The sequence below is a fragment of the Delphinus delphis genome, chromosome 20, assembly GCF_949987515.2.
Source record: "Delphinus delphis chromosome 20, mDelDel1.2, whole genome shotgun sequence".
Taxonomy (NCBI): domain Eukaryota; kingdom Metazoa; phylum Chordata; class Mammalia; order Artiodactyla; family Delphinidae; genus Delphinus; species Delphinus delphis.
In genome coordinates, this window is record NC_082702.1 from 22,751,115 (window position 1) to 22,775,372 (window position 24,258).

General features: G+C 41.0%; 2 protein-coding genes across 4 annotated transcripts in view; one reads left to right on the plus strand and one right to left on the minus strand.

Annotated features, from left to right (window-relative positions):
• VPS35 (VPS35 retromer complex component) overlaps positions 1 to 13,909 on the minus strand; it is a 41,454-nt gene extending 27,545 nt beyond the window's left edge. Inside the window, exon 1 of the mRNA XM_060000804.1 lies at positions 13,851 to 13,909. Within this exon, the coding sequence (XP_059856787.1) occupies positions 13,851 to 13,853 (3 nt within the window). The 5' untranslated portion in view covers positions 13,854 to 13,909. The remainder of the gene's footprint in view (positions 1 to 13,850) is intronic.
• A 418-nt stretch (positions 13,910 to 14,327) lies between these two features.
• Positions 14,328 to 21,506, plus strand: ORC6 (origin recognition complex subunit 6). Of its 3 annotated transcripts, XM_060000982.1 has the most exons (8): positions 14,328 to 14,469; positions 16,336 to 16,465; positions 17,710 to 17,873; positions 18,088 to 18,177; positions 19,364 to 19,476; positions 19,675 to 19,774; positions 19,873 to 19,941; positions 20,966 to 21,103. In XM_060000982.1, exons 1-7 carry the CDS (start codon positions 14,405 to 14,407, stop codon positions 19,925 to 19,927), a joined length of 717 nt encoding a protein of 238 aa, XP_059856965.1. In that variant the 5' UTR covers positions 14,328 to 14,404; the 3' UTR covers positions 19,928 to 19,941; positions 20,966 to 21,103. The 3 variants fall into 3 exon arrangements, with proteins under 3 accessions (XP_059856965.1, XP_059856964.1, XP_059856966.1); XM_060000981.1 differs by lacking the exon at positions 19,675 to 19,774 and having other exon boundaries at positions 20,966 to 21,506; XM_060000983.1 differs by lacking the exon at positions 19,675 to 19,774 and having other exon boundaries at positions 14,457 to 14,469; positions 16,320 to 16,465; positions 20,966 to 21,506.
• The last annotated feature ends 2,752 nt before the right edge of the window (positions 21,507 to 24,258 follow it).

Genomic DNA, 24,258 nt, shown 5'->3' on the forward strand with positions numbered 1-24,258 from the left:
ATCACTAACTATGGCAGCTATAGCCTTATGAAATATATTTCTTAAATAACAAGACTTGAAATTCAAAATAACTCCTTGATCTGTCGGCTACAGAATGGATGTTGTGTTAGCTGGCGTGAAAACAGTATTAATCTCACTGTACATCTCCATCAGAGCTCTTGGGTGACCAGGTGCATTGTCAATGAGCATTAATATTTTGGAAGGAATCCTTTTTTCCTGAGCACTAGGTCTCAACAGTGAGCTTAAAACATTAAGTAAATTATGTTGTAAACTGATGTGTTGTCATCCAAGCTTTGTTTTTCCATTTATGGGCACAGGCCCATAATTCACAAGGACCCTAGGATTTTAGGAACGGTAAATGAGCATCAGCTTCAACTTAAAGCCATCAGCTGCATTAGCCCCTAACAAGAGAGTCAGCCTGTTCTTGAAGCCAGACGTTGACTTCTCCTCTCTAGCTGTGAGAGTTTTGTCTACATTGAAAATCTGTTGTTTAGTGTAGCCACCATCATTAATTGTCTTATCTAGACCTTCTGGATAACTTATTACAGCTTCTACATCACCATTTGCAGCTTCACCTTGCATTTTTATGGTACAGAAATGGTTTCTTTCCATAAACCTCATGAAGCTCTGCGAGCTTCAAACTTTTCTTCTGCAGTTTCCTTAACCTCTCTAAGCCTTCAAAGAACTGAAGAGAGGGCCTTGCTATGGATTAGGCTTTGGCTTAAGGAAATGTGGTGGCTGGTCTGATCATCTATCCAGACCACTAAAACTTTCTGCGTATCAACCATAAGGCTGTTGTGCCTTCTTATCATTCATGTGTTCACTGGAGTAGGACTTTTAATTTCCTTCAAGAACTTTTCCTTTCCATTCCCAGCTTGGCTAACTGGTGCAAGAGGCTGAGCTTTTGACATGCCTTCCTCACAGAGCTTAATCATTTCTAGCTTTTGATTTACAGTGAGAACGTGCAACCCTTTCTTTCACTTGAACACTTAGAGGCCACTGTAGGGCTATTAATTGGCCTAATTTCAATATTGTTGTATCTCAGGGAATAGGGAGGCTCAAGGAGAGGGAGAGTAACGGGGAACAGCCAGTCGGGGGGCAGTCAGAATACACACATTTATCAATTAAGTTCGCCCATTCATATAGGCACAGTTTGTGTCACCCCACAACAATTACAATTGTAATATCAAAGATCACTAATCACCAGAATATAATAATGAAAAAGTTTGAAATATTCCAAGAATTACCAAAATGTGACACAAAGACACAAAGTAAGCAAATGCTGTTGGAAAAATGGCGCCAAAAGACTTTCTAGCTGCAGGGTTGCCACAAACCTTCAATTTGTTAAAAAAAAAAAAAATGCAGTAAAGCAAAAGCACAATAAAACGAAGTAAGCTTGCATCCAGAATAGGTAAATCATCCATAGAAACAAAAAGCAGACTGGTGGTTACCAGGAGGGAGAGTGGATGAGTAACTGCTTAATGAGTACAGGGTTTCCTTTTCGGGTGATAAAAATGTTTTGAAACTAGACAGAGATGGTAGTCATACAACACTGTTAATGTACAAAATGTCATTGAATTGTTTGCTTTAAAATGGTCAGTCAATTTTATGTAAATTCTACCTTAATAAAAAAGAAAAATGACTAGAGATAGAATGCCTCTTACACAATGAACTAGGAAGATGGAAGGCAAGCACTTACTTATAAACATTAAAGTTAAATCTGGTCTGCTCCATTATCAAAGACAATCAAAACAACACTTAATTTCGAGATTAACAAAAAGCACATAAAACCCACTTCTGAACTAGAATCATTCATAAAAATAGAATACTTTCTTGGTCTAATTTTGGAAAGAGGAAAAAAATTAATTAAATAATAAGCAATGCCAAGCATCTCTCTATCTTTTCCTGTGGCAAACTCTAGTAAATTGAGTTTCCCTGTGACCATACTTCTTCATAAGCATACATAAATTTCAAAGAAAAAGCTATGTATCTTTTAAACTGAACACTAATTTATACAACAGAACTATTAGCGTAAATGTTGGCAAGGAGAACATCAGCATTTAAGGATTCTGACTTCATGAAATTCACTGTTCATCACGGTCTAGCCATCTGAAAACTTCAGGAAGACCAAGCTATGGTTTCGGTTTTCTGGCTCTAAACTCTGGATGCAATAGATTTAACAATTATTAGAATCAATGGATTTCACTAGATTCAGATGGCCAACTTAGAGATAAGTAGTGATACATCAGGAAATTTTTATAATTTTTAGTGTGGTAAAACATATATAACATAAAATTTGCCATTTTAACCATTTTTAAGTGTGCGGTTCGGTATTGAGCACATTTACACCATTTTACAGCCAATGCCACCATCTATTTCCAGAACTTTTTCACCTTTCCAAAAGGAAATTCTGTGCCCATTAAACAGTAACTCCCCATCCCCCGACTTGCACTCCAGGCAACCACCACTTTACTTTTTTTCTCTAGGAGTTTGACTTCTCTCTAGGAGTTTAACCTCATATAAGTGGAATAATACAATATTGCCCTTTTGTGTCCAGCTTATTTCACTTGGCATAATATCTTCAAGGCTCATCCATGCTGTAGCATATGTCAAATTTTCCTTCTTTTTAAGGCTAAATACTTCATCATGTGTATATACCATTTTCTTTATCTGTTCGTCTGTTGATAGATATTTGGGTTGCTTCTACCTTTTGGCTATTGTGTATAATTATACAGCAAATAAAACTGTGGTTATAAACAGATTACAGGCGGGGGGGGTGCTGGGAAGATGGCGGAAGAGTAAGATGCAGAGATCACCTTCCTCCCCACAGATACACCAGAAATACATCTACACGTGGAACAACTCCTACAGCACACCTACTGAATGCTGGCAGAAGACCTCAGACCTCCCAAAAGGCAAGAAACTCCCCATGTACCTGGGTAGGGCAAAAGAAAAAAAAGAAAAAACAGAGACAAAAGAATAGGGACGGCACCTGCACCAGTGGGAGGGAGCTGTGAAGGAGGAAAGGTTTCCACACAGTAGGAAGCCCCTTCGCGGGCGGAGACTGCGGGAGGCAGAGGGGGGAGCTTCGAAGCCGCGGAGGAGAGCACAGCAACAAGGGTGCGGAGGGCAAAGCGGCGAGATTCCCGCACAGAGGATCGGTGCCGACCGGCACTCACCAGCCCGAGAGGCTTGTCTGCTCACCCGCCGGGGCGGGCGGGCCTGCAAGCTGAGGCTCGGGCTTCGGTCGGATCGCAGGGAGAGGACTGGGGTTGGCGGCTTGAACACAGCCTGAAGGGGTTAGTGCACCACGGCTAGCCGGGAGGGAGTCCGGGGAAAAGTCTGCACCTGCCGAAGAGGCAAGAGACTTTTTCTTCCCTCTTTGTTTCCTGGTGCGCGAGGAGAGGGGTTTAAGGGTGCTGCTTAAAGGAACTCCAGAGATGGGCGCCAGCCGCGGCTAAAAGCACGAACCCCAGAGACGGGCGCAAGCCGCAGCTAAAAGCGCGAACCCCAGAGATGGGCACGAGCTGCAGCTAAAAGCACGGACCCCAGAGACGGGCAGGAGACGCTAAGGCTGCTGCTGCCGCCACCAAGGGGCCTGTGTGCGAGCACAGGTCACTATCCACACCACTCTTCCAGGGAAACTGTGCAGCCCGCCACTGCCAGGTTCCCGGGATCCAGGGACAAATTCCCAGGGAGAACGCACGGCGGGCCTCAGGCTGGTGCAACGTCAAGGCGGCCTCTACCGCCGCAGGCCCGCCCCGCACGCCGTGCCCCTCCCACCCCCAGCCTGAGTGCGCCAGAGCCCACGAATCAGCAGCTCCTTTAACCCCGTCCTGTCTGAGCAAAAAACAGACGCCCTCCAGCGACCTACACGCAGAGGTGGGGCCAAATCCAAAGCTGAGTCCCTGTGAGCTGTGAGAACAAAGAGAAAGGGAAATCTCTCCCAGCAGCCTCAGAAACAGTGGATTAAAGCTCCACAATAAGCGTGATGTACCCTGCATCTGTGGAATACATGAATAGACAACGAATCATCCCAAATTGAGGAGGTGGACTTCGAGAGCAAGATCTATGATTTTTTCCCCTTTTCCTCTTTTTGTGAATGTGTATGTGTATGCTTCTGCGTGAGATCTTGTCTGTAGAGTTTTGCTTCCACCATTTGTCCTAGGGTTCTATCCATCCATTGTTTTGGTTTTTTTAAAATGTTTTTCTTAATAATTAATTTTAATAACTCTATTATACTTTACCTTCTTTCTTTCTTTCCTTCCTTCCTTCCTTCCTTCCCTCCTTTAGACAACGAATCATCCCAAATTGAGGAGATGGACTTTGTGAGCAAGATTTATGATTTTTTCCCCTTTACCTCTTTTTTGAGGGTGTATGTGTATGCTTCTGTGTAAGATCTTGTCTGTATAGCTTTGCTTCCACCATTTGTCCTAAGGTTCTATCCGTCCCCCTTTTTTTTCTAAATAATTATTTTTTAATTCAATAACTTTATTATACTTTATTTTACTGTATCTTCTTTTCTGTCTTTTTTCCTTCCTTCCCTCCTTCCTTCCCTCCTTCCTCCCTCCCTCCCTCCTTTCTTTCCTTCTTGCCTTCTTTTCTTCTTTCTTTCTTTCTTCCTTCCTTCCTTCCCTCCTTTCTTTCTTTCTTTCTTCCTACTTCTACTAATTCTCTCTACTTTTTCTCCCTTTTATTCTGAGCCGTGTGGATGAAAGGCTCTTGCTGCTCCTGCCAGGAGTCAGGGCTCTACCTCTGAGGTGGGAGAGCCAACTTCAGGACACTGGTCAACAAGAGACCTCCCAGCTCCACATAATATCAAACAGCGAAAATCTCCAAGAGACCTCCATCTTAACACCAGCACCCAGCTTCACTCAACGACCAGCAAGCTACAGTGCTGGACAACCTATGCCAAACAACTAGCAAAACAGGAACACAACCCCACCCATTAGCAGAGAGGCTGCCTAAAATCATAATAAGTCCACAGACACCCCAAAACACACCACCAGACATGGACCTGCCCACTAGAGAGACAAGATCGAACCTTAACCACCACAACACAGGCACTAGTTCCCTCCACCAGGAAGCCTACACAACCCACTGAACCAACCTTAGCCACTGGAGACAGACATCAAAAACAACTGGAACTACGAACCTGCAGCCTGAAAAAAGGAGACACCAAACACAGTAAGATAAGCAAAAAGAGAAGACAGAAAAACACACAGCAGATGAAGGAGCAAGATAAAAACGCACCAGACCTAACAAATGAAGAGGAAATAGGCAGTCTACCTGAAAAAGAATTCAGAATAATGATAGTAAAGATGATCCAAAATCTTGGAAATAGGATGGACAAAATGCAAGAAACATTTAACAAGGACCTAGAAGAAATAAAGATGAAACAAGCAACGATGAACAACACAATAAGTGAAATTAAAAATACTCTAGATGGGATCAATAGCAGAATAACTGAGGCAGAAGAACGGATAAGTGACCTGGAAGATAAAATAGTGGAAATAACTACTGCAGAGCAGAATAAAGAAAAAAGAAAGAAAAGAACTGAGGACAGTCTCAGAGACCTCTGGGACAACATTAAACGCACCAACATTCAAATTATAGGGGTTCCAGAAGAAGAAGAGAAAAAGAAAGGGACTGAGAAAGTATTTGAAGAGATTATAGTTGAAAACTTCCCTAATATGGGAAAGGAAATAGTTAAGTCCAGGAAGCACAGAGAGTCCCATACAGGATAAATCCAAGGAGAAATACGCCAAGACACATATTAATCAAACTGTCAAAAATTAAATACAAAGAAAGCATATTAAAAGCAGCAAGGGAAAAACAACAAATAACACACAAGGGAATCCCCATAAGGTTAACAGCTGATCTTTCAGCAGAAATTCTGCAAGCCAGAAGGGAGTGGCAGGACATACTGAAAGTGATGAAGGAGAAAAACCTGCAACCAAGATTACTCTACCCAGCAAGGATCTCATTCAGATTCGATGGAGAATTAAAACCTTTACAGACAAGCAAAAACTGAGACAGTTCAGCACCACCAAACCAGCTTTACAACAAATGCTAAAGGAACTTCTGTAGACAAGAAACACAAGAGAAGGAAAAGACCTATAATAACACACCCAAAACAATTAAGAAAACGGGAATAGGAACATACATATCAATAATTACCTTAAATGTAAATGGACTAAATGCTCCCACCAAAAGACACAGATTGGCTGAATGGATACAAAAATAAGACCCATATATTTGCTGTCTACAAGAGACCCACTTCAGATCTAGGGACACATACAGACTGAAAGTGAGGGGATGGAAAAAGATATTCCATGCAAATGGAAACCAAAAGAAAGCTGGAGTAGCAATTCTCATATCAGACAAAATAGACTTTAAAATAAAGACTATTAGAAGAGACAAAGAAGGACACTACATAATGATTAAGGGATCAATCCAAGAAGAAGATATAACAATTGTAAATATTTATGCACCCAACATAGGAGCACCTCAATACATAAGGCAAAAACTAACAGCCATAAAAGGGGAAATCGACAGTAACACATTCATAGTAGGGGACTTCAACACCCCACTTTCACCAATGGACAGATCATCCAAAATGAAAATAAGTAAGGAAACACAAGCTTTAAATGATACATTAAACAAGATGGACTTAATTGATATTTATAGGACACTCCATCCAAAAACAACAGAATACACATTTTTCTCAAGTGCTCCTGGAACATTCTCCAGGATAGATCATATCTTGGGTCACAAATCAAGCCTTGGTAAATTTAAGAAAACTGAAATTGTTTCAAGTATCTTTTCCGAACACAAAGCCATGAGACTAGATATCAATTACAGGAAAAGATCTGTAAAAAATACAAAAACATGGAGGCTAAACAATACACTACTTAATAACGAAGTGATCACTGAAGAAATCAAAGAGGAAATTTAAAAATACCTAGAAACAAATGACAATGGAGACACAACGACCCAAAACCTATGGGATGCAGCAAAACCAGTTCTATGAGGGAAGTTTATAGCAATACAACCCACCTTAAGAAGCAGGAAACATCTCGAATAAACAACCTAACCTTGCACCTAAAGCAATTAGAGGAAGAAGAACAAAAAAACCCCAAAGTTAGCAGAAGGAAAAAACTCATAAAAATCAGATCAGAAATAAATGAAAAAGAAATGAAGGGAACAATAGCAAAGATCAATAAAACTAAAAGCTGGTTCTTTGAGAAGATTAACAAAATAGATAAACCATTAGCCAGACTCATCAAGAAAAGAAAGGAGAAGATTCAAATCAATAGAATTAGAAATGAAAAAGAAGTAACAACTGACACTGCAGAAATACAAAAGATCATGAGAGATTTCTACAAGCAACTCTATGCCAATAAAATGGACAATCTGGAAGAAATGGACAAATTCTTAGAAATGCACAAACTGCCAAGACTGAATCAGGAAGAAACAGAAAATATGAACAGACCAATCACAAGCACTGAAATTGAAACTGTGATTAAAAATCTTCCAACAGACAAAAGACCAGGACCAGATGGCTTCACAGGCGAATTCTATCAAACATTTAGAGAAGAGCTAACACCTATCCTTCTCAAACTCTTCCAAAATATAGCAGAGGGAGGAACACTCCCAAATTCCTTCTACGAGGCCACCATCACCTTGATACCAAAACCAGACAAGGATGTCACAAAGAAAGAAAACTACAGGCCAATATCACTGATGAACATAGATGCAAAAATCCTCAACAAAACAGTAGTAAACAGAATCCAACAGCACATTAAAAGGATCATACACCATGATCAAGTGGGGTTTATTCCAGGAATGCAAGGATTCTTCAATATAAGCAAATCTATCAATGTGATAAACCATATTAACACATTGAAAGAGAAAAACCATATGATCATCTCAATAGATGCAGAGAAAGCTTTTGACAAAATTCAACACCCATTTATGATAAAAACCCTGCAGAAAGTAGGCATAGAGGGAACTTTCCTCAACATAATAAAGGCCATATATGACAAGCCCACAGCCAACATCATCCTCAATGGTGAAAAACTGAAAGCATTTCCACTAAGATCAGGAAGGTTGCCCACTCTCACCACTCTTATTCAACACAGTTTTGGAAGTTTTAGCCACAGCAATCAGAGAAGAAAAGGAAATAAAAGGAATCCAAATCAGAAAAGAAGTAAAGCTGTCACTGTTTGCAGATGACATGATACTATACATAGAGAATCCTAAAGATGCTACCAGAAAACTACTAGAGCTAATCAATGAATTTGGTAAAGTAGCAGGATACAAAATTAATGCACAGAAATCTCTGGCATTCCTATATACTAATGATGAAAAATCTGAAAGTGAAATCCAGAAAACACTCTCATTTACCACTGCAACAAAAAGAAAATATCTAGGAATAAACCTACCTAAGGACACAAAAGACCTGTATGCAGAAAATTATAACACACTGATGAAAGAAATTAAAGATGATACAACTAGATGGAGAGATATACCATGTTCTTGAATTGGAAGAATCAACATTGTGAAAATGACTCTTACTACCCAAAGCAATCTATAGATTCAATGCAATCCCTATCAAACTACCACTGGCATTTTTCACAGAACTAGAACAAAAAATTTCACAATTTGTATGGAAACACAAAAGACCCCGAATAGCCAAAGCAATCTTGAGAACGAAATACAGAGCTGGAGGAATCAGGCTCCCTGACTTTAGACTATACTACAAAGCTACAGTAATCAAGACAGTATGGTACTGGCACAAAAACAGAAAGATAGATCAATGGAACAGGATAGAAAGCCCAGAGATAAACCCATGCACATATGGACACCTTATCTTTGATAAAGGTGGCAGGAATGTACAGTGTAGAAAGGACAGCCTCTTCAATAAGTGGTGCTGGGAAAACTGGACAGGTACATGTAAAAGTATGAGATTAGGTCACTCTCTAACACCATTCACAAAAATAAGCTCAAAATGGATTAAAGACCTAAATGTAAGGCCAGAAACTATCAAACTCTTAGAGAAAAACATAGGCAGAACACTCTATGACATAAATCACAGCAAGATCCTTTTTGACCCACCTCCTAGAGAAATGCAAATAAAAACAAAAATAAACAAATGGGTCCTAATGAAACTTCAAAGCTTTTGCACAGCAAAGGAAACCATAAACAAGACCAAAAGACAACCCTCAGAATGGGAGAAAATATTTGCAAATGAAGCAACTGACAAAGGATTAATTTCCAAAATTTACAAGCAGCTCATGCAGCTCAATAACAAAAAAACAAACAACCCAATCCAAAAATGGGCAGAAGACCTAAATAGACATTTCTCCAAAGAAGATATACAGACTGCCAACAAACACATGAAAGAATGCTCAACATCATTAATCATTAGAGAAATGCAGATCAAAACTACAATGAGATATCATCTCACACCAGTCAGAATGGCCATCATCAAAAAGTCTAGAATAAATGCTGGAGAGGGTGTGGAGAAAAGGGAACACTCCTGCACTGCTGGTGGGAATGTGAATTGGTTCATCCACTATGGAGAACAGTATGGAGGTTCCTTAAAAAACTACAAATAGAACTGCCATATGACCCAGCAATCCCACTACTGGGCATATACCCTGAGAAAACTAAAATTCAAAAAGAGTCATGTACCAAAATGTTCATTGCAGCTCTATTTACAATAGCCCGGAGATGGAAACAACCTAAGTGCCCATCATCGGATGAATGGATAAAGAAGATGTAGCACATATATACAATGGAATATTACTCAGCCATAAAAAGAAACGAAATTGAGCTATCTGTAATGAGGTGGATAGACCTAGAGTCTGTCATACAGAGTGAAGTAAGTCAGAAAGAAAAAGACAAATACCGTATGCTAACACATATATATGGAATTTAAGGAAAAAAAAATGTCATGAAGAACCTAGGGGTAAGACAGGAATAAAGACACAGACCTACTGGAGAACGGACTTGAGGATATGGGGAGGGGGAAGGGTGAGCTGTGACAGGGCAATTGAGAGGCGTGGACATATATACACTAACAAACGTAAGGTAGATAGCTACTGGGAAGCAGCTGCATGGCACAGGGATATTAGCTCGGTGCTTTCTGACCGCCTGGAGGGGTGGGATAGGGAGGGTGGGAGGGAGGGAGACGCAAGAGGGAAGAGATATGGGAACATATGTATATGTATAACTGATTCACTTTGTTATAAAACAGAAACTAACACACCATTGTAAAGCAATTATACCCCAATAAAGATGTTAAAAAAAAAAAAGAAAATCATTTTTGATTCAACCTACCGAGCACCAAGTGCATGAAGTGCAGAATAGAAGAATAAAGGGTGATTTGACTTCAAAAAAAAAAAAAGAGATTACAAGCAATTCAAAAATACTTGTATAGAAATGACCAGATTCAGTAATCTGAAAACAAATTGGCAAAATTTTTCTATTTTTTATCAATGGGGATTAAAATTAATAGAAACATATATATACACAATGTAGAAAATTACAGACTTATTAGTAGGCTACAAATGAAGAGATAAAGCTATATTAATGTATTTTACATATTACTTGTAAGACAATGTAGTTATTATACAAACGGCTATTCTAGTCTACTTATTTATTTATTTGGCTTCATTGGGTCTTCATTGCTGTGTGTGGGCTTTCTCTAGTTGTGACGAGCAGGGGCTACTCTTCGTTGCAGTGCACGGGCTTCTCTTTGCGGTGGCTTCTCTTGTTGCGGAGCACGGGCTCTACGTGCGCGGGTTTCAGTAGTTGTGGCACATGGGCTCAGTAGTTGTGCCACACGGGCTTAGTTGCTCTGTGGCATGTGGAATCTTCCCATACCAGGGCTTGAACCCGTGCCCCCTGCATTGGCAGGCGGATTCTTCACCACTGCACCACCAGGGAAGTCCCCAAATGGCTATTCTAAAGGAGCATCTAGATGCCCTTCCTGGGAAGTGTCACATTGCGAGTAGTGTCAGGTATAACGCGAACACGCTCTCATTAAACACAAGCCAGGTAACCAATGATTCCTCACTCATGAAAGTGGTTCTCCGTTTACAAATGACCCTGTACATAGCAGCTACATGCATCAGAGAAAAATGGAAACACTACAGAGTCAAAATCAAATTAACATTTGTGATCAGGCCCATTTTAGCGTGAGACTCAAGCCGAACAGCCCTCCCAAGTCTACACAGTTAAAAGGTGCAGAGAGGTGGTGCAGTGGTTAAGAAGCTGCCTGCCAATGCAGGGACGGTTCGAGCCCTGGTCCAGGAAGATCCCACATGCCGCGGAGCAACTAAGCCCATGGGCCACAAACTACTGAAGCCCGCGCGCCTAGAGTCCATGCTCTGCAACAAAAGAAGCCACATAATGAGAAGCCCATGCACCACAACAAAGAGTAGCCCCCCTCGCCGCAACTAGAAAAAGCCCGTGTGCAGCAATGAAGACCCAACGCAGCCAAAATTAAATAAATAAATTTATTTTTTCAAAAAGGTGCAGAGAGAACAAAGGTCACTATGAACATATCACTTATAAAACTATTCTCCATTCAAACAATGTGCTTTCACTTCCTCTTGTAGCAAACAAGGTTAATAAGAGTACTTACATCACTGTTATGAGTAATAAGTGAAGTGACACAGATAAAGCTTGAAAAGTGCTTAGCACTTAGTAATAAGCACTTCACATAAGTGTTACCATTATTATTATATCCCCCTTGGACATCAGCAATTATCTCCAACGATCCTAGAAACTTATTTGTCAATCTCTCCACTCATGCTACGGATGTAATCTAACAACGCAATGCAAAGCAACTGTAAAGTGAAAATAACCAGTCTCTCAAAGATACAGAATTTCATTATGTTAATGAAAGTACTATTTTAAAAATGATGATAAGACACAAAATAGCAATTGAAGTAGGGAGAACTAAGGATGATGAAGGGATGGGAACGTCCAAACATGTATTTTAATACCAAAGTGTCTCCACCTTAATTTACCAATAAATTGCCCCAGGAATCCTATGATGGCACACACCATGAGCATTCACTTCTCCCAGCTTTATCTACTAGCAATACGCTTTCTTCTCCACCTGGGGAATTTCTGCTCACCTTCCTCAGAATCAAAGTTAACATTTACTTCCTGTAGTCTTTCCCAAGCTCCTCAGGCAGAACCGTCTCTCCCTCCAGGGCCCCACAACACTGAGTTGACAGTGCTAGCAAAGCGATCCTCAGACTGTATTCCATTAAGTGCCACAAGCAAGACTTCCCTGCTAGACCCTTAAGTTCTTTGAAAGCAAGGACTATGTTCCCATTGCCCAGCACAGTCCATGACATAGAAGGCACACAAGATGCATGATGAATTGAACTGGATCCTAGAATTTTAGGATTGGGAAGGGCCAAAGAGGCAACATTTGTTTTCAGATGCAAAAAGGAGACTCAAAGAAGATTGAGTGACTTGCCCAAGTCACAGAGACAGTGGCTGTGACAAGACTGCTACTCAAGTTTTCTTTCCCAATAAAATTCATGAGAACAGGACTGGCTCACTGTGTCTGGCTCACTGCTCCAAACTGGTTCATCAAGCACAGAATCTGGATGTATAGTAGATCCTCAAGTAACTGCTTTGATTACAAAACACTATAAATGTCAATCCATAAACGTTGAGAAACAGAGATATCCTAGTTTAATTTTTGCACCGTTCTCATATCAATTCCCAACTAAAAATTCTGAGAAATAAGCAAAATCACCTTGTATGGCATCATATTATATGAAAGTAATATATGTCAAACATTCTGCTTTCTGGCATTAACACATTTAAAGCGACCCCTGTTTCCAGGCTTACAGGTTTTCAGAAGCCTGTCTACGTAAAGTAAATAGTGAGATAAAACTGACATACTGTACACCAACATCCAAAAACATTATTCATACTGTGCAGACTATGTCAAACGCTAATAAAATGCAAGTGACAACTTGCCTTTGTGGAAACTAGACACAAGGATTCACACTTTGAGGAAGTTCAAGTTCACCAGCCAACAGCCACATCACGATTTGCTGCCAGCACGGAGAGGCGCTAAGGAGTATGCCTACTTCCAGGAAGTAAAACACTTGGATTTCATCAATGGGGAGGTCAGTAAGAGAGCCAGGACGCCCAACGAACAAGTGTTAAAGGAAACAAGCAGTCTCCTTTCCGTCTCTCAGAATTAGTAGATATCAGAGAGCATGAGTCCTTCCAGGAAATTCACGTAAGCGAGTCCCTAGAATTCTGACACACACTGCAATCGAAGGGGGCTATGAGGCCGAAGAAGGCCCGGGCACCATTAAGGCCCCTCCGGAAGGTATTTCTTGCACAAGGAAGGGATAAGAAAGCACTACCAGGCACAAAGGTGGAACCGCCAGCAAGGGAGCAGCCTCTGGGCGGATCCCAACGCCACCTCTGAGCCTCAGGCCCTCCCCACGCTCCCGTTCCAGCCAGACGCCCAGACCCGGCACTCTGGATCCCATCAAGGCGGGCGGTGGCCGACTCCACTCAGAGGGGCCGCAGTCCCTCACGGACCCCCAGAGCTAATGGGCGGAGACACCTCCTCAAAGAGTAACGGCCGCGGCCAAGCACCCCCGCCCACCCGAGCCCGGATCGCCCCGCCTGCGGCCTTCCCCGGCCTGTCGCCCACCCCGCAGGCCAACCCGGGCTGGTATTAGCCCCGACCCGGCTGCGGGGCCCCGACTCCTCCTGCAAGGCTCCAAGGCGGTGGGAGTGAGCAGGTGCTGGGAGAAGGGTCGGCCCGGGGCCCGCGGCCCCTCAGCACTCACCATGGCGATTCCCCTAAGCCTGCAGCTAACAGCACCCACCCCGCGCGGAGCCTCCCGCGGTCAGGTGACTCTGCAGCCCCTCCAAGCCCCGCCCCCTCTAGCTCCGCCTTCGGACGCTGCAGGCAGCTCCTAGATTGGCCCTCCAAGTCTCGCGTATTTATTGGTCCTTGTCACTTCACGCTGGACTGAGGAACCTAGGCGCCAGCCAATCTCTCCACAGTGTGTGGCGGGACAGTGCGGAGTAGGGGGAAATCCATCAGCTGCAGGAAGGAGACAGCAAGAGCCTAAGGCAGCGTTTGCGTCTGCCTGAAAGGGAGGAATAAAAGGAGTGGGAGCTGCCGGAGCACATTCACTTTCTGCCTTGGCGCGTGTACTCGCAGCGCGCACGCTCAAGAGGAAGACCAGGATTGGTTTACGGGGTAGTCGCAACTTCTTGTCCCAACCAATCCAGATGCAGCGGGGGGGTGGGTCCCGGCCCTCACTGGCTGGCGAGACGTCCGCGCGCGGGTTTCGTCGCGTTGCAGCTGTTTGCGGGTGTAGTCTTTGTCCGCGCCATGGAACCTGGTCTGATCCGGCGTTTAGCCCCGCGCCTGGGCATCGCCGAGCCGGAGGTGCTGAGGTGAGTCCGGTCGGGCGCACCCCAGCGGCCCTGCGCCCTCAGAAGGGATTTAGGCCCTACCTTAAGAAAAACCTCCCGACAGTGAGCTTGTGAGCAGGCCGGAGGGGCGAGTGTAGACGCCCCTGGGAACAGCTAGCACTGTGGGATGCACGGTGGTGGGAAAGGGAGAGAGGCGGAGAGCTTGGGTCGTTTCCCTGAAACTTATTGAGAGTGCGTTTACGGCGGAGGCAGACCTACGGGGTAGAGACCTCATGCAGGGCAGTGTCTATGGTGGCAACGACTACGCAGCAAGTGGAATGGGGTGGTGTGCGGAGCCGCTGGGGATGGAGCGGAGCGCAGCTTCTCTGAAGCCTTTAATTTAAAAGAAACTTGCGAGAAAGCCTCGGATGGTGGGGGGGTGCCATTGGCGCTGAGACCCGATTTATAGAAGGTGCCAGCCACGGGAAGATGTGCGAAGAGGGCCCAAGCAGGGACAGCAGCCTGTGCAAAACCCCGGAGATGGGAAGGACTTTTGCATGATCCAGGGTTAGAAATAAAGTATTGGGGCTTCCCTGGTGGTGCAGTGGTGAAGAATCCGTCTGCCAATGCAGGGGACACAGGTCGAGCCCTGGTCCGGGAAGATCCCACCTGCCGCGGAGCAGCTAAGCCTGTACACCGCAATTACTGAGCCTGCACTCTAGAGCCCGTGAGCCACAACTACAGAGCCCGCGTGCCACAACTACTGAAGCCCGTGTGCCTAGAGCCTGTGCTCCGCAACAAGAGAAGCCACCGCAATGAGAAGCCTGCGCACTGCAACGAAGAGTAGCCCCCGCTCGCCGCAAGAGAAAAACCGCGTTTAGCAACGAAGACCCAACACAGCCGATAAGTAAATAAATGTTAAAAAAAGAAAGAAAGAATTGTAGTTAAACTGGGGGGGGCAGGGCTAGCCTGGGTGCTTGGACTGTCAATTAGGTGACAGAAGGGAAGGAAAGGAACACCTCCTGGACTCGTAATCATTTAGAACAGTGGTTCTCAAAGTGTGGTGCCTGGACCAGCAGTATCAGTATCTCCTTGGAACTTGGTAGAAATGCACATTTTTAGGCCCCACTATAGGCCTACTGATCAGAAACTCGGGCTGGGACCAGCAATCTTTTCACAAGCCCCAAGGTGACTGTCATGTACACTAAAGTTTGAGAACCACAGATTTATTTTTATTTATTTATGTATGTAAGTATGTATGTATGTATGTATGTACGTATGGCTGCGTTGGGTCTTCGTTACTGTGCGCCGGCTTTCTCTAGTTTCGGCGAGTGGGGGCTACTCATAGTTGCGGTGCGCGGGCTTCTCATTGCAGTGGCTTCTCTTGTTGCAGAGCATGGCCTCTCAGCGCGTGGGCTCTAGAGCGCAGGCTCAGTAGCTGTGACGCAGGGCCTTAGTTGCTCCGCGGCATGTGGGATATTCCTGGACCAGATATCGGACCCGTGTACCCTGCATTGGCAGGCGGATTCTTAATCACTGCACCACCAGGGAAGTCCCAAGAACCACAGATTTAGAGGAAGGAGGAACCCCGGTCTCACTTGCCTGCCTATGTCACAATTCATGCTTGTTTCAGTAATGGAAGGCTGAAAGAAGGGTTGGCCTTTTTGGGAGGATTTCAGGAACTTACTTTTGCTTGAAAGTACTTGAGCACAGTGATGTCTGGAGTCAGAGGGTCTGTTCTGTTTTGTAGAACCCTGTCCTCCCCCAAAAGATGGGAGTTTCATTCCCAGCCCCAAATAAACTTGCATAGGAATTAGGGTTGGAGTGAAGTTCGCCAGGCTGAATTCATTGTTTACCAAAGTATTGGGCAGACTTCTGGGAAAGAGTTTTAGTGAATGTGTTGCTCAGGAAAGCAGAGGAGTACTTGCGACTGTCCCATGTGAAGTGTATTGGCCTAGCGGCACGAACCACAGAAACCAGCAATGCAGTCATGTGCCTGGACCTTGCAGCTTCCTACGTGAAGTTCCCCTTGGACAGGGTAAGTAGGTCCCACTGAATGTCTGAATAATCTGGTGCAACACTGAAGTTTAATCATGTTTTCATCTCTGGTTGGACTAGCCCCATCAAAACTCCGTGTTTTAGAATTTTCCTGGCTATTCTTGTATGTTATTCTAGATGAACTTTAGAATCATTTTGTAGAGTTTGAGAAAAAAAATTTTTTTGCAACATTCTCTCTATTCTTTACTACCTAGTTTTCCTGAGCACCTCTTTCTTTACAGAAGGCTGTCTTCCACACTGCCACTAGCATCATTCTCCTAAATCACATACTTTAAAACCCATGTATTATTTTTCTTCCAGTGTCACAGTGGTTGAGAGCCAAGCTATGGCAAGACTCACATGTTGAGACCAAATCTCAACACCACCGGTTACTAACTCTGTGTGTCTCTAGTTTCCTCATCCATCAAATGGGGATAAAGGTATCCATTTCACTGGATAATTGTAAGGAGGAAACAATGTACTATATGTTACACTGTTAACACAGTGCCTGTCACATAATGGTACACTGATAAAAATGGTGGCATTAAAAACACCATTGGCTCCCCATGGGTTGGCTCCCCATTAACATCAAACTCTCCAGCCCTTCTTGAACCCTACTAACCTCAAGCTACACTGTTCACTTAACAGACCATGCATCTTAATGACTGACTTTGTAAATGCAATGCCTTTTTTTTTTTAACCTGGAATGCTTTTCTAGCAAGCTCCTGTTTGTCTTAAAATGACGCTGCCTTGCTGTTACATCCTTTATTAAGCTTTCCGTTCCCAAGCAGAGTTGGTGTCCCTCAGTTGTTGATCCTCCTGTTTCTCTCCCAGTTTCCCTCTTATCTCCCTTTCACACACACTCTCCCTCCCCACCTCACTCCCACTACTTCCCTCCTTTGTTTTTCCAATGAATTGCACATTGGCACCTTTGTTAAAGCAAATAACCATATATGCATCTCCTGTGTTTTTTAATTCACAGCTTGGCTGTGGTAACACTATGTTGTATTTTAAATTATCTGCACACATGCATGACTGCCTTTCTATAGTATGAGCTTATTGCCAGCGGTACTTAACTTGTCTGATATGATTACTGATTTTTGACTAAATGAAGCTAAACCTTTAGGTAGAGTGACTTGCCACAGAATTAATTAATCTTGGAAAGTTGACTTATTAAACAAGTGTTAAAGGCACTAATATACAGCACTTATGATTTTTATGATTCATCTGTTTTTCCTTTCAAAGGATTATTTAATTAAACTTTCTGGTTTGAACAAGAAGATGTATCAGAGTTGCCTTAAATCTTTTGAGTGTTTACTGGGCCTGAACTCGAATATTGGAATAAGAGACCTAGCTGTACAGTTTAGCTGTACAGAAGCAGTGAACATGGCTTCAAAGATACTGCAAAGGTATGAGGCATATAACTGAAAATCGATACTGATACATAAAGCAGAAATATCCAATGTCATGGTAATTTTCCGTCTTAAAAAATAACTAATATGCTGAAGTGACAGAATGCATATCTTATACATTTAAATAGTTTGTAAGTTCTGATTTGCATTTTCAGTTTCTTTGAAATAATATTTTCTAACAAATAACTCTGCAAACACTGCTTTCACTTAGCTATGAGTCCAGTCTTCCACAAACACAGCAAGTGGATCTTGACTTATCCAGGCCGCTTTTCACCACTGCTGCACTACTTTCAGCATGCAAGTAAGTGTTCCTTTGAACATTCAGAAAAGTCTATAATTTATAAATAAATTTCTCGTTGCCAAAGAATACTTCTAATTTAGTTGATTTCAACTCAGAGCATATTTTCCTAAATAACCTTAATAGTGGCCAAGTGACCTGATTCTCAGTTTATCCCACGATGGACCTGACAACTAGGAACTAGTGTTGCCCAAAGCCCACTTGCCAAGTGACAGCCACATATATGTATATGTATGCTAAGTCATGAAACCTATCATTAAAACAGTGCTTAGTTGTGATTTTCCAGTCACATTTTTTTAAGTACTGATTGCAACTCTTTTTCAAGTAATTTATAAAACTTTTCAATGATAAATTCTTAATTTGAATCTTTGGGGTTATCTGTGTGTATACTGAAATTTTACCCTGGAAATATTAGTAATTGTTATCTTTGTCTAAAGTTGTCTTGTTTTATCTTGCTGGAAAACTCATTAGAAAACAAATTGTAGCTGGTGCTTAAAGAATAGGTTTCTTACTATTTAACCACTAATTTTGGTGTGTTTGGCTCCCTTAGCTACTATTAGTGAATAGAAATAGTCCCTTTATTTCAACAAAGGTATATGTATGTGTGGAGGGAGTATGGCTGTTATGGTAGAAAGCAGTATTGACAACCTCACTTTTGAAAGCACGTTTCACTGAACAAAGAAAGGTTTGAATGGGTCTGTTATTTTAAATAAGTTTGTTTTGTATTTTTCATTAGTGGTTGTTGTGAAGTGTTATTAGGGGGGGTTTTTGGAGGGGAGGGTGGTTTATATTCTTGTAGTCATATAAATATAAGCATCATAAGTGTTTAAAGTGAGTTAAACACTTTAAAATGCTGTAATTGTCATTTAACAAGTTAACATCTGAGATGTATAAGAGTTCTATAAAGCATGAAGTACTATAGCAAATGTTTTTATGTGCCCTATTTGTTATGTAACAGACCCCATGTGCATTTTATCTCTCGCAGTACAATAAATAACTAAATAAATAGCTTTAAAAGGTAAGTTTGCATGGTTTTAGCTAATGATATACGTTTGAAATAAAGGGAAAATTAAACAGTTGGGGGCTCTTCATAAAGCCTTAGTGGAAAGGAAATAAGTTGATAACTGGTTGGCCAAAGAAGATAACAATACTGATCTTAAGAACAGTAAGTTATCAAATTCTTTTGTAGGATTCTAAAGCTAAAGGTGGACAAAAATAAAATGGCAGCCACATCCGGTGTAAAAAAAGCCATGTTTGATCGACTCTGTAAACAGTTAGAGAAGATTGGGCAGCAGATCGACAGTGAGTATTCATTCCACGTTGCAAGAATGTGTCATTTGAAAGAACGTCTCTGAAATATATATTCTTGTCTATCTGTAGACAAGATCGGTTTTTACTGAGAAAATTACTGTTCTTTTCTATTTTTCAAATAAAATAGCTTAATAACTAAAAAACAAAAACAAAATAACCAACCCTGTGATTCCGTAAATTCATACCTAGAAAATAGATTCTCTGTTCTGAAGTCTGACAGGAAAAGCCAAAGAAAAGAGAAGGGCAAGATCATTTGCCTTCTCCTTATCCTAGTATTTGGTCAATCAAGGTATCTGGTTTTTATTTGTGATCCAAAATAAGCCCCAAAACTAAAATTGAAAATAGGAGAAAAATTAACTCTGATAATACTTTTTTTTTCCCCTAAAGGAGAGCCTGGAGATTCAGCTACTCCACCATGGAAGAAAAAGAAGACAGTGGTTGAACCTTCAGCAACGGGTGAAGCATTATTAACACCGGATGAACATTGAAATTAGTACAATGGGATTAGTGTACAGTGGGTTTAATGCAGTGAACAGCCCTTTGCTGCTTTAGCAGCTTGCCTTGACAAGAGTCAGATTTTATATTTGCAGCAACATGGATGGATCTAGAGATTATCATACTAAGTGAAATAAGTCAAAGAGAAAGACAAATACCATATGATATCACTTGTATGTGGAATCTAAAATATGACACAAATGAACTTATCTACGAAACAGAAACAGACTCACAGACATAGAGAACAGACTTGTTGCCAAGGAGTAGGGTTCGATTGGGAGTTTGGGACTATCAGATACAAACTATTATATATACGAAGGATAAACAACAAGGTCCTACTGTAGCACAGGGAACTATATTCAGTATCCTGTGATAAACCATAATGGAAAAGAATATACATATATGTATAACTGAATCACTTTGCTGTACACCAGAAACTAACACAACATTGTAAATCAACTGTACTTCAATTAAAAAAAAAAGTCAGATTTTAACTAAATCCTGGAAGTTAATCATTTGATAAGACAGTTTTCCAAGCAGTAGTTTACAGAAGTATCATGTAATTAAGAATACATCTGAAGGCAAACTGCTGAGGTTCAAATCCTGCTTTACCACCGAGTGGTTCTGTGATTTTAGGAAAGTGACAATTTCTGTGAGCCTCAACTTCCTAATCTATAAAATGTGATTAATATTAGCACCCATTTCACATAATTGTGGTGAGGGTTGAATGAGATAATACAATTAAAAAGTGCTGGATTCAGGGCTTGATAAATGTTAGCTATCATCAAGATGTCTTGGAATGCTTGGCGTGTAAGGGAGAGTGAAAAACTGATGTGTTAACTTCTGTTTCCACTTCTCATTTTGGTATCTTATTCCCTATTACCTTAATTAAGATAGAGGTTTTAAAGTAAACAAGCTTACTTCTTTCTTACTCATTTGTAAACATAAGGATTTTGAAACATTAAAAATTTTTTTTCTCTCATAGAAATAGAGAATGTAGTAGAGATCCCACATAAACCGCAAAAAGATGAAGATCTGACACAGGATTATGAACAGTGGAAAAGGAAAATTTTGGAAAATGCTGCCAAAGCACAAAAGGCTACAACAGAGTGATTTCAGCTTCCGGACCACCTGTACTGCAAACCAGCGGTGCATCTGCCACCTCAAGGAAGATGTGAGGGCTTTGGAAATTTGTTTGAACTTTTATAACAAGGATCCTATCCTTAATAGCAAAGAAACCAGCATTGGGGCTGAGCAGGGTGGCTCTCACATGGGCAGCAAATTCGTTAGATAACCCACAGTGCCTGGTTGGCTCAGCCTTGGCTCCCCACAGGTCTGCTCTCTCCTACAAAATGTCATTGAAACCATTTTGCTTTCTTGTTTTGTTTTAAGCAAAAGACAGTCTACTGTCCTATCCAGAATATGAAATTCAAGCTGAATGGAGTCTAAAGATTTTAAGTTTTTGTGTTAATCTCTTGGTTTGACTAAATATATAGTACAACCTAAGTTAATAAATATTATTTTTATATGCATTCAAGGTGCAGTTGTTATCAGTTTGGGAGAATCTGTGGTATGCCAAAAGCCGTCTACTCTAGCAGGAAAAAAGCCCAGGTTGCTGAACACTGAACCATACTGCTCCCCAGAGCACAAACTCTTGAATCAGACTTTCTGGGTTTAAAACACTACTCAGCCATTTACCACCTGTGAAACCTTGAGCAAATTAATTAGCTTCTTTATGCCAAATCAATAAGTAGGAATAAAAATAATGTCTACCTCATAGAATAATTTGGAGGAGTATCTGAGCTAATACATGTAAAGCATTTAGTACAGCTCCTGGTGTAAGTATTTAGTAAGTATTAAAATACAGAAAGAAACACATAGAGGTCTCACATAATTATATATTAGCATCATATTAAAAAATTAAGAAACAGACTAAAGTGTAACAACATGGATAGACCTAGAGGGTATTATGCTAAGTGAAATAAGTCAGACAGAAGTACAAATACCGTATGATCTCATGTGGAATCTAAAAACAAAACACGAATGGACAAAACAAACAAAGAACAAATTGGTGGTTGCCAGATGGGAGGTGGGTAGGGGGGATGAGTGAAATAGGTGAGGGAGATTAAGGAGTACAAACTACCAGTTATAAAATAAATGTCATGGGGATGTAATGTACAGCATAGGGAATATGGTCAATAATATGTAATCACTGATGACATGATAACTAGACTGGTGATCATAATGTGTAGAAATATCAAATCACTATATTGTACACCTGAAATTTATATAATATTGTAAGTCAATTATACTTTAAAAAAGAGCCCAAGGTTTATTTTCTTTGATATCCACATACTGAAAAATGTAACCTTACTAAATACTTACTTTAAAACTATGGAAAAGGGCCTGGAAAGATAAGTTGCTAGGGGCTCTGAGGCATCATGCCAGACATGATTTTAACCAAAATTAAGAATACATGATCTACTACAAAGCTAACTTCAAAACTCCAATAAAATATCAACATATCTAAGGAGAATAAAATGCATGGAGAGATTGCATGTTCATGGATAGAAAGGCTCAATATTGTTGAGATGTTAGTTCTTCCCAACTTGATGTATAGATTCAACACAATTCCAATCAAAGTCCCAGCATTTTGTGGACATCAACAGACTAAAGTTTATATGAAAATTAAAAGACCCAGAACAACAAGTCGATATTGAAGGAGAAGAACAATGCTGGCGAGGATGTGGAACAATAGGAACTCTCATTCGTTGCTTGTGGTAAGGCATAATGTTACAGCTACTTGGAAGACAGTTTGGGAGCTTCTTACGAAACTAAACATACTCTTACCATGTAATCCAGTAATCAGCTCCTTGGTACTTGCTTAAATGAGTTGAAAACTTACGTCTGCAAAAACCTACACATTGATATTTATTGCACCTTTATTCATAATTGCCAAAATTTAGAAGCAACCAAGATGTCTTTCAGTAGGTGAATGGATAAACTGTAGTACATCCAGACCATGGAATATTATTCAGCACTAAAAGGAAATGAGCTATCACATCATGAAAAGACATGGAGGACATTTAAATGCGTACTTCTAAGTGAAAGAAGCCAATATGAAAAGGCCTTATGGCTCCAAGTATATGACACTATGAAAAAGGAAAAAACTATGGAGACAGTAAAAAGATCAGTGGTCTCCAGGGGTTGGGGTGGGGGCAGAGATGAATAGGCAGAGCATAAAGGATTTTTAGGGCAGTGAAACTATTCTGTATGATATTACAATGGTGGATATATATCATTATACATTCATCAAAACCCACAGAATGTGCAATACCAAGAGTGAACCCTAATGTTAGCAATGGACTTTGGGTGATAACAATGTGTCATTGTAGGTTCATCAACTGTAGTAAATACACCCACTGTAGCGGGTGATGTCAATAGTGGAGGAGGTTGTGGATGAGGCGGTATGGGCAGGTACAGAGGGCATAGCGGAAATCTCTGTCCTTCCTGCTCAATTTTGCTATGAACCTAAAAACTGCTCTAAAAAATCAAGTTTATTAACTTTCAAAAATAAAGAATACATGATCTAATTAAATATTTCCATGAAGAATGCAATAAAGTGATTGCATCCAAATTTTTAAAGCCTAATCAGAATGGAATCAATAATAGTGGTTGCCTTCTATCTGCTGTAAATAAGGTATAATACCTGCTGCATAGAACAGGAGTAACTAAGGGAGTGATTTTCTTTCCCTGCCCCTTTTAATTCTAGACATTTAGCAAGCTAAGGTTAGAGAAATGCTGTAATCAAATGATCCCACACATGCATAATGTCCCACAGCCATGTGGTAGAGGGGAATGAACGTGAGCTTTGGAACCACATGCACTTGCATTTAAATTCTGACTCTGCCACTTATACCCTGAGGAAATATTACAACCTTAATGAGCTTCAGTTTCCTTGTTTATAAAATGGAAATATTATCTACCTTGTGAGAATTAAAGGTAATATTTGTAAAGTGTGTGACACTTAGAAGGCATTCACTAAATAGTGCTTCTATTATTACTTTGATCTAAAATGGATGTGAGTCTTTTCCTCATTTATTTTAAGAAGGTATATAATTTGATTTTGGTACCAAGATTTAGATTCTAGCTTTGGGTCAAAGCAATCTATTCATCACCAGGTAAAATTAAAGCACATTCACTTTTTTAAAAAATTGTGGTAAATATAAAATTCACTATCTTAACAATTTTTAAGAGTACAGTTCACTAGTGTTAAGT

Bases quoted from the DNA above. Each gene is read 5' to 3' on its own strand.
- ORC6 (XM_060000981.1), top strand. From the start codon at position 14,405: ATGGAACCTGGTCTGATCCGGCGTTTAGCCCCGCGCCTGGGCATCGCC. The intron at 18,178-19,363 runs GTAAGTGTTCCT...ATTCTTTTGTAG, and splicing joins GCACTACTTTCAGCATGCAA to GATTCTAAAGCTAAAGGTGG. The intron at 19,477-19,872 runs GTGAGTATTCAT...TTTCCCCTAAAG, and splicing joins GATTGGGCAGCAGATCGACA to GAGAGCCTGGAGATTCAGCT.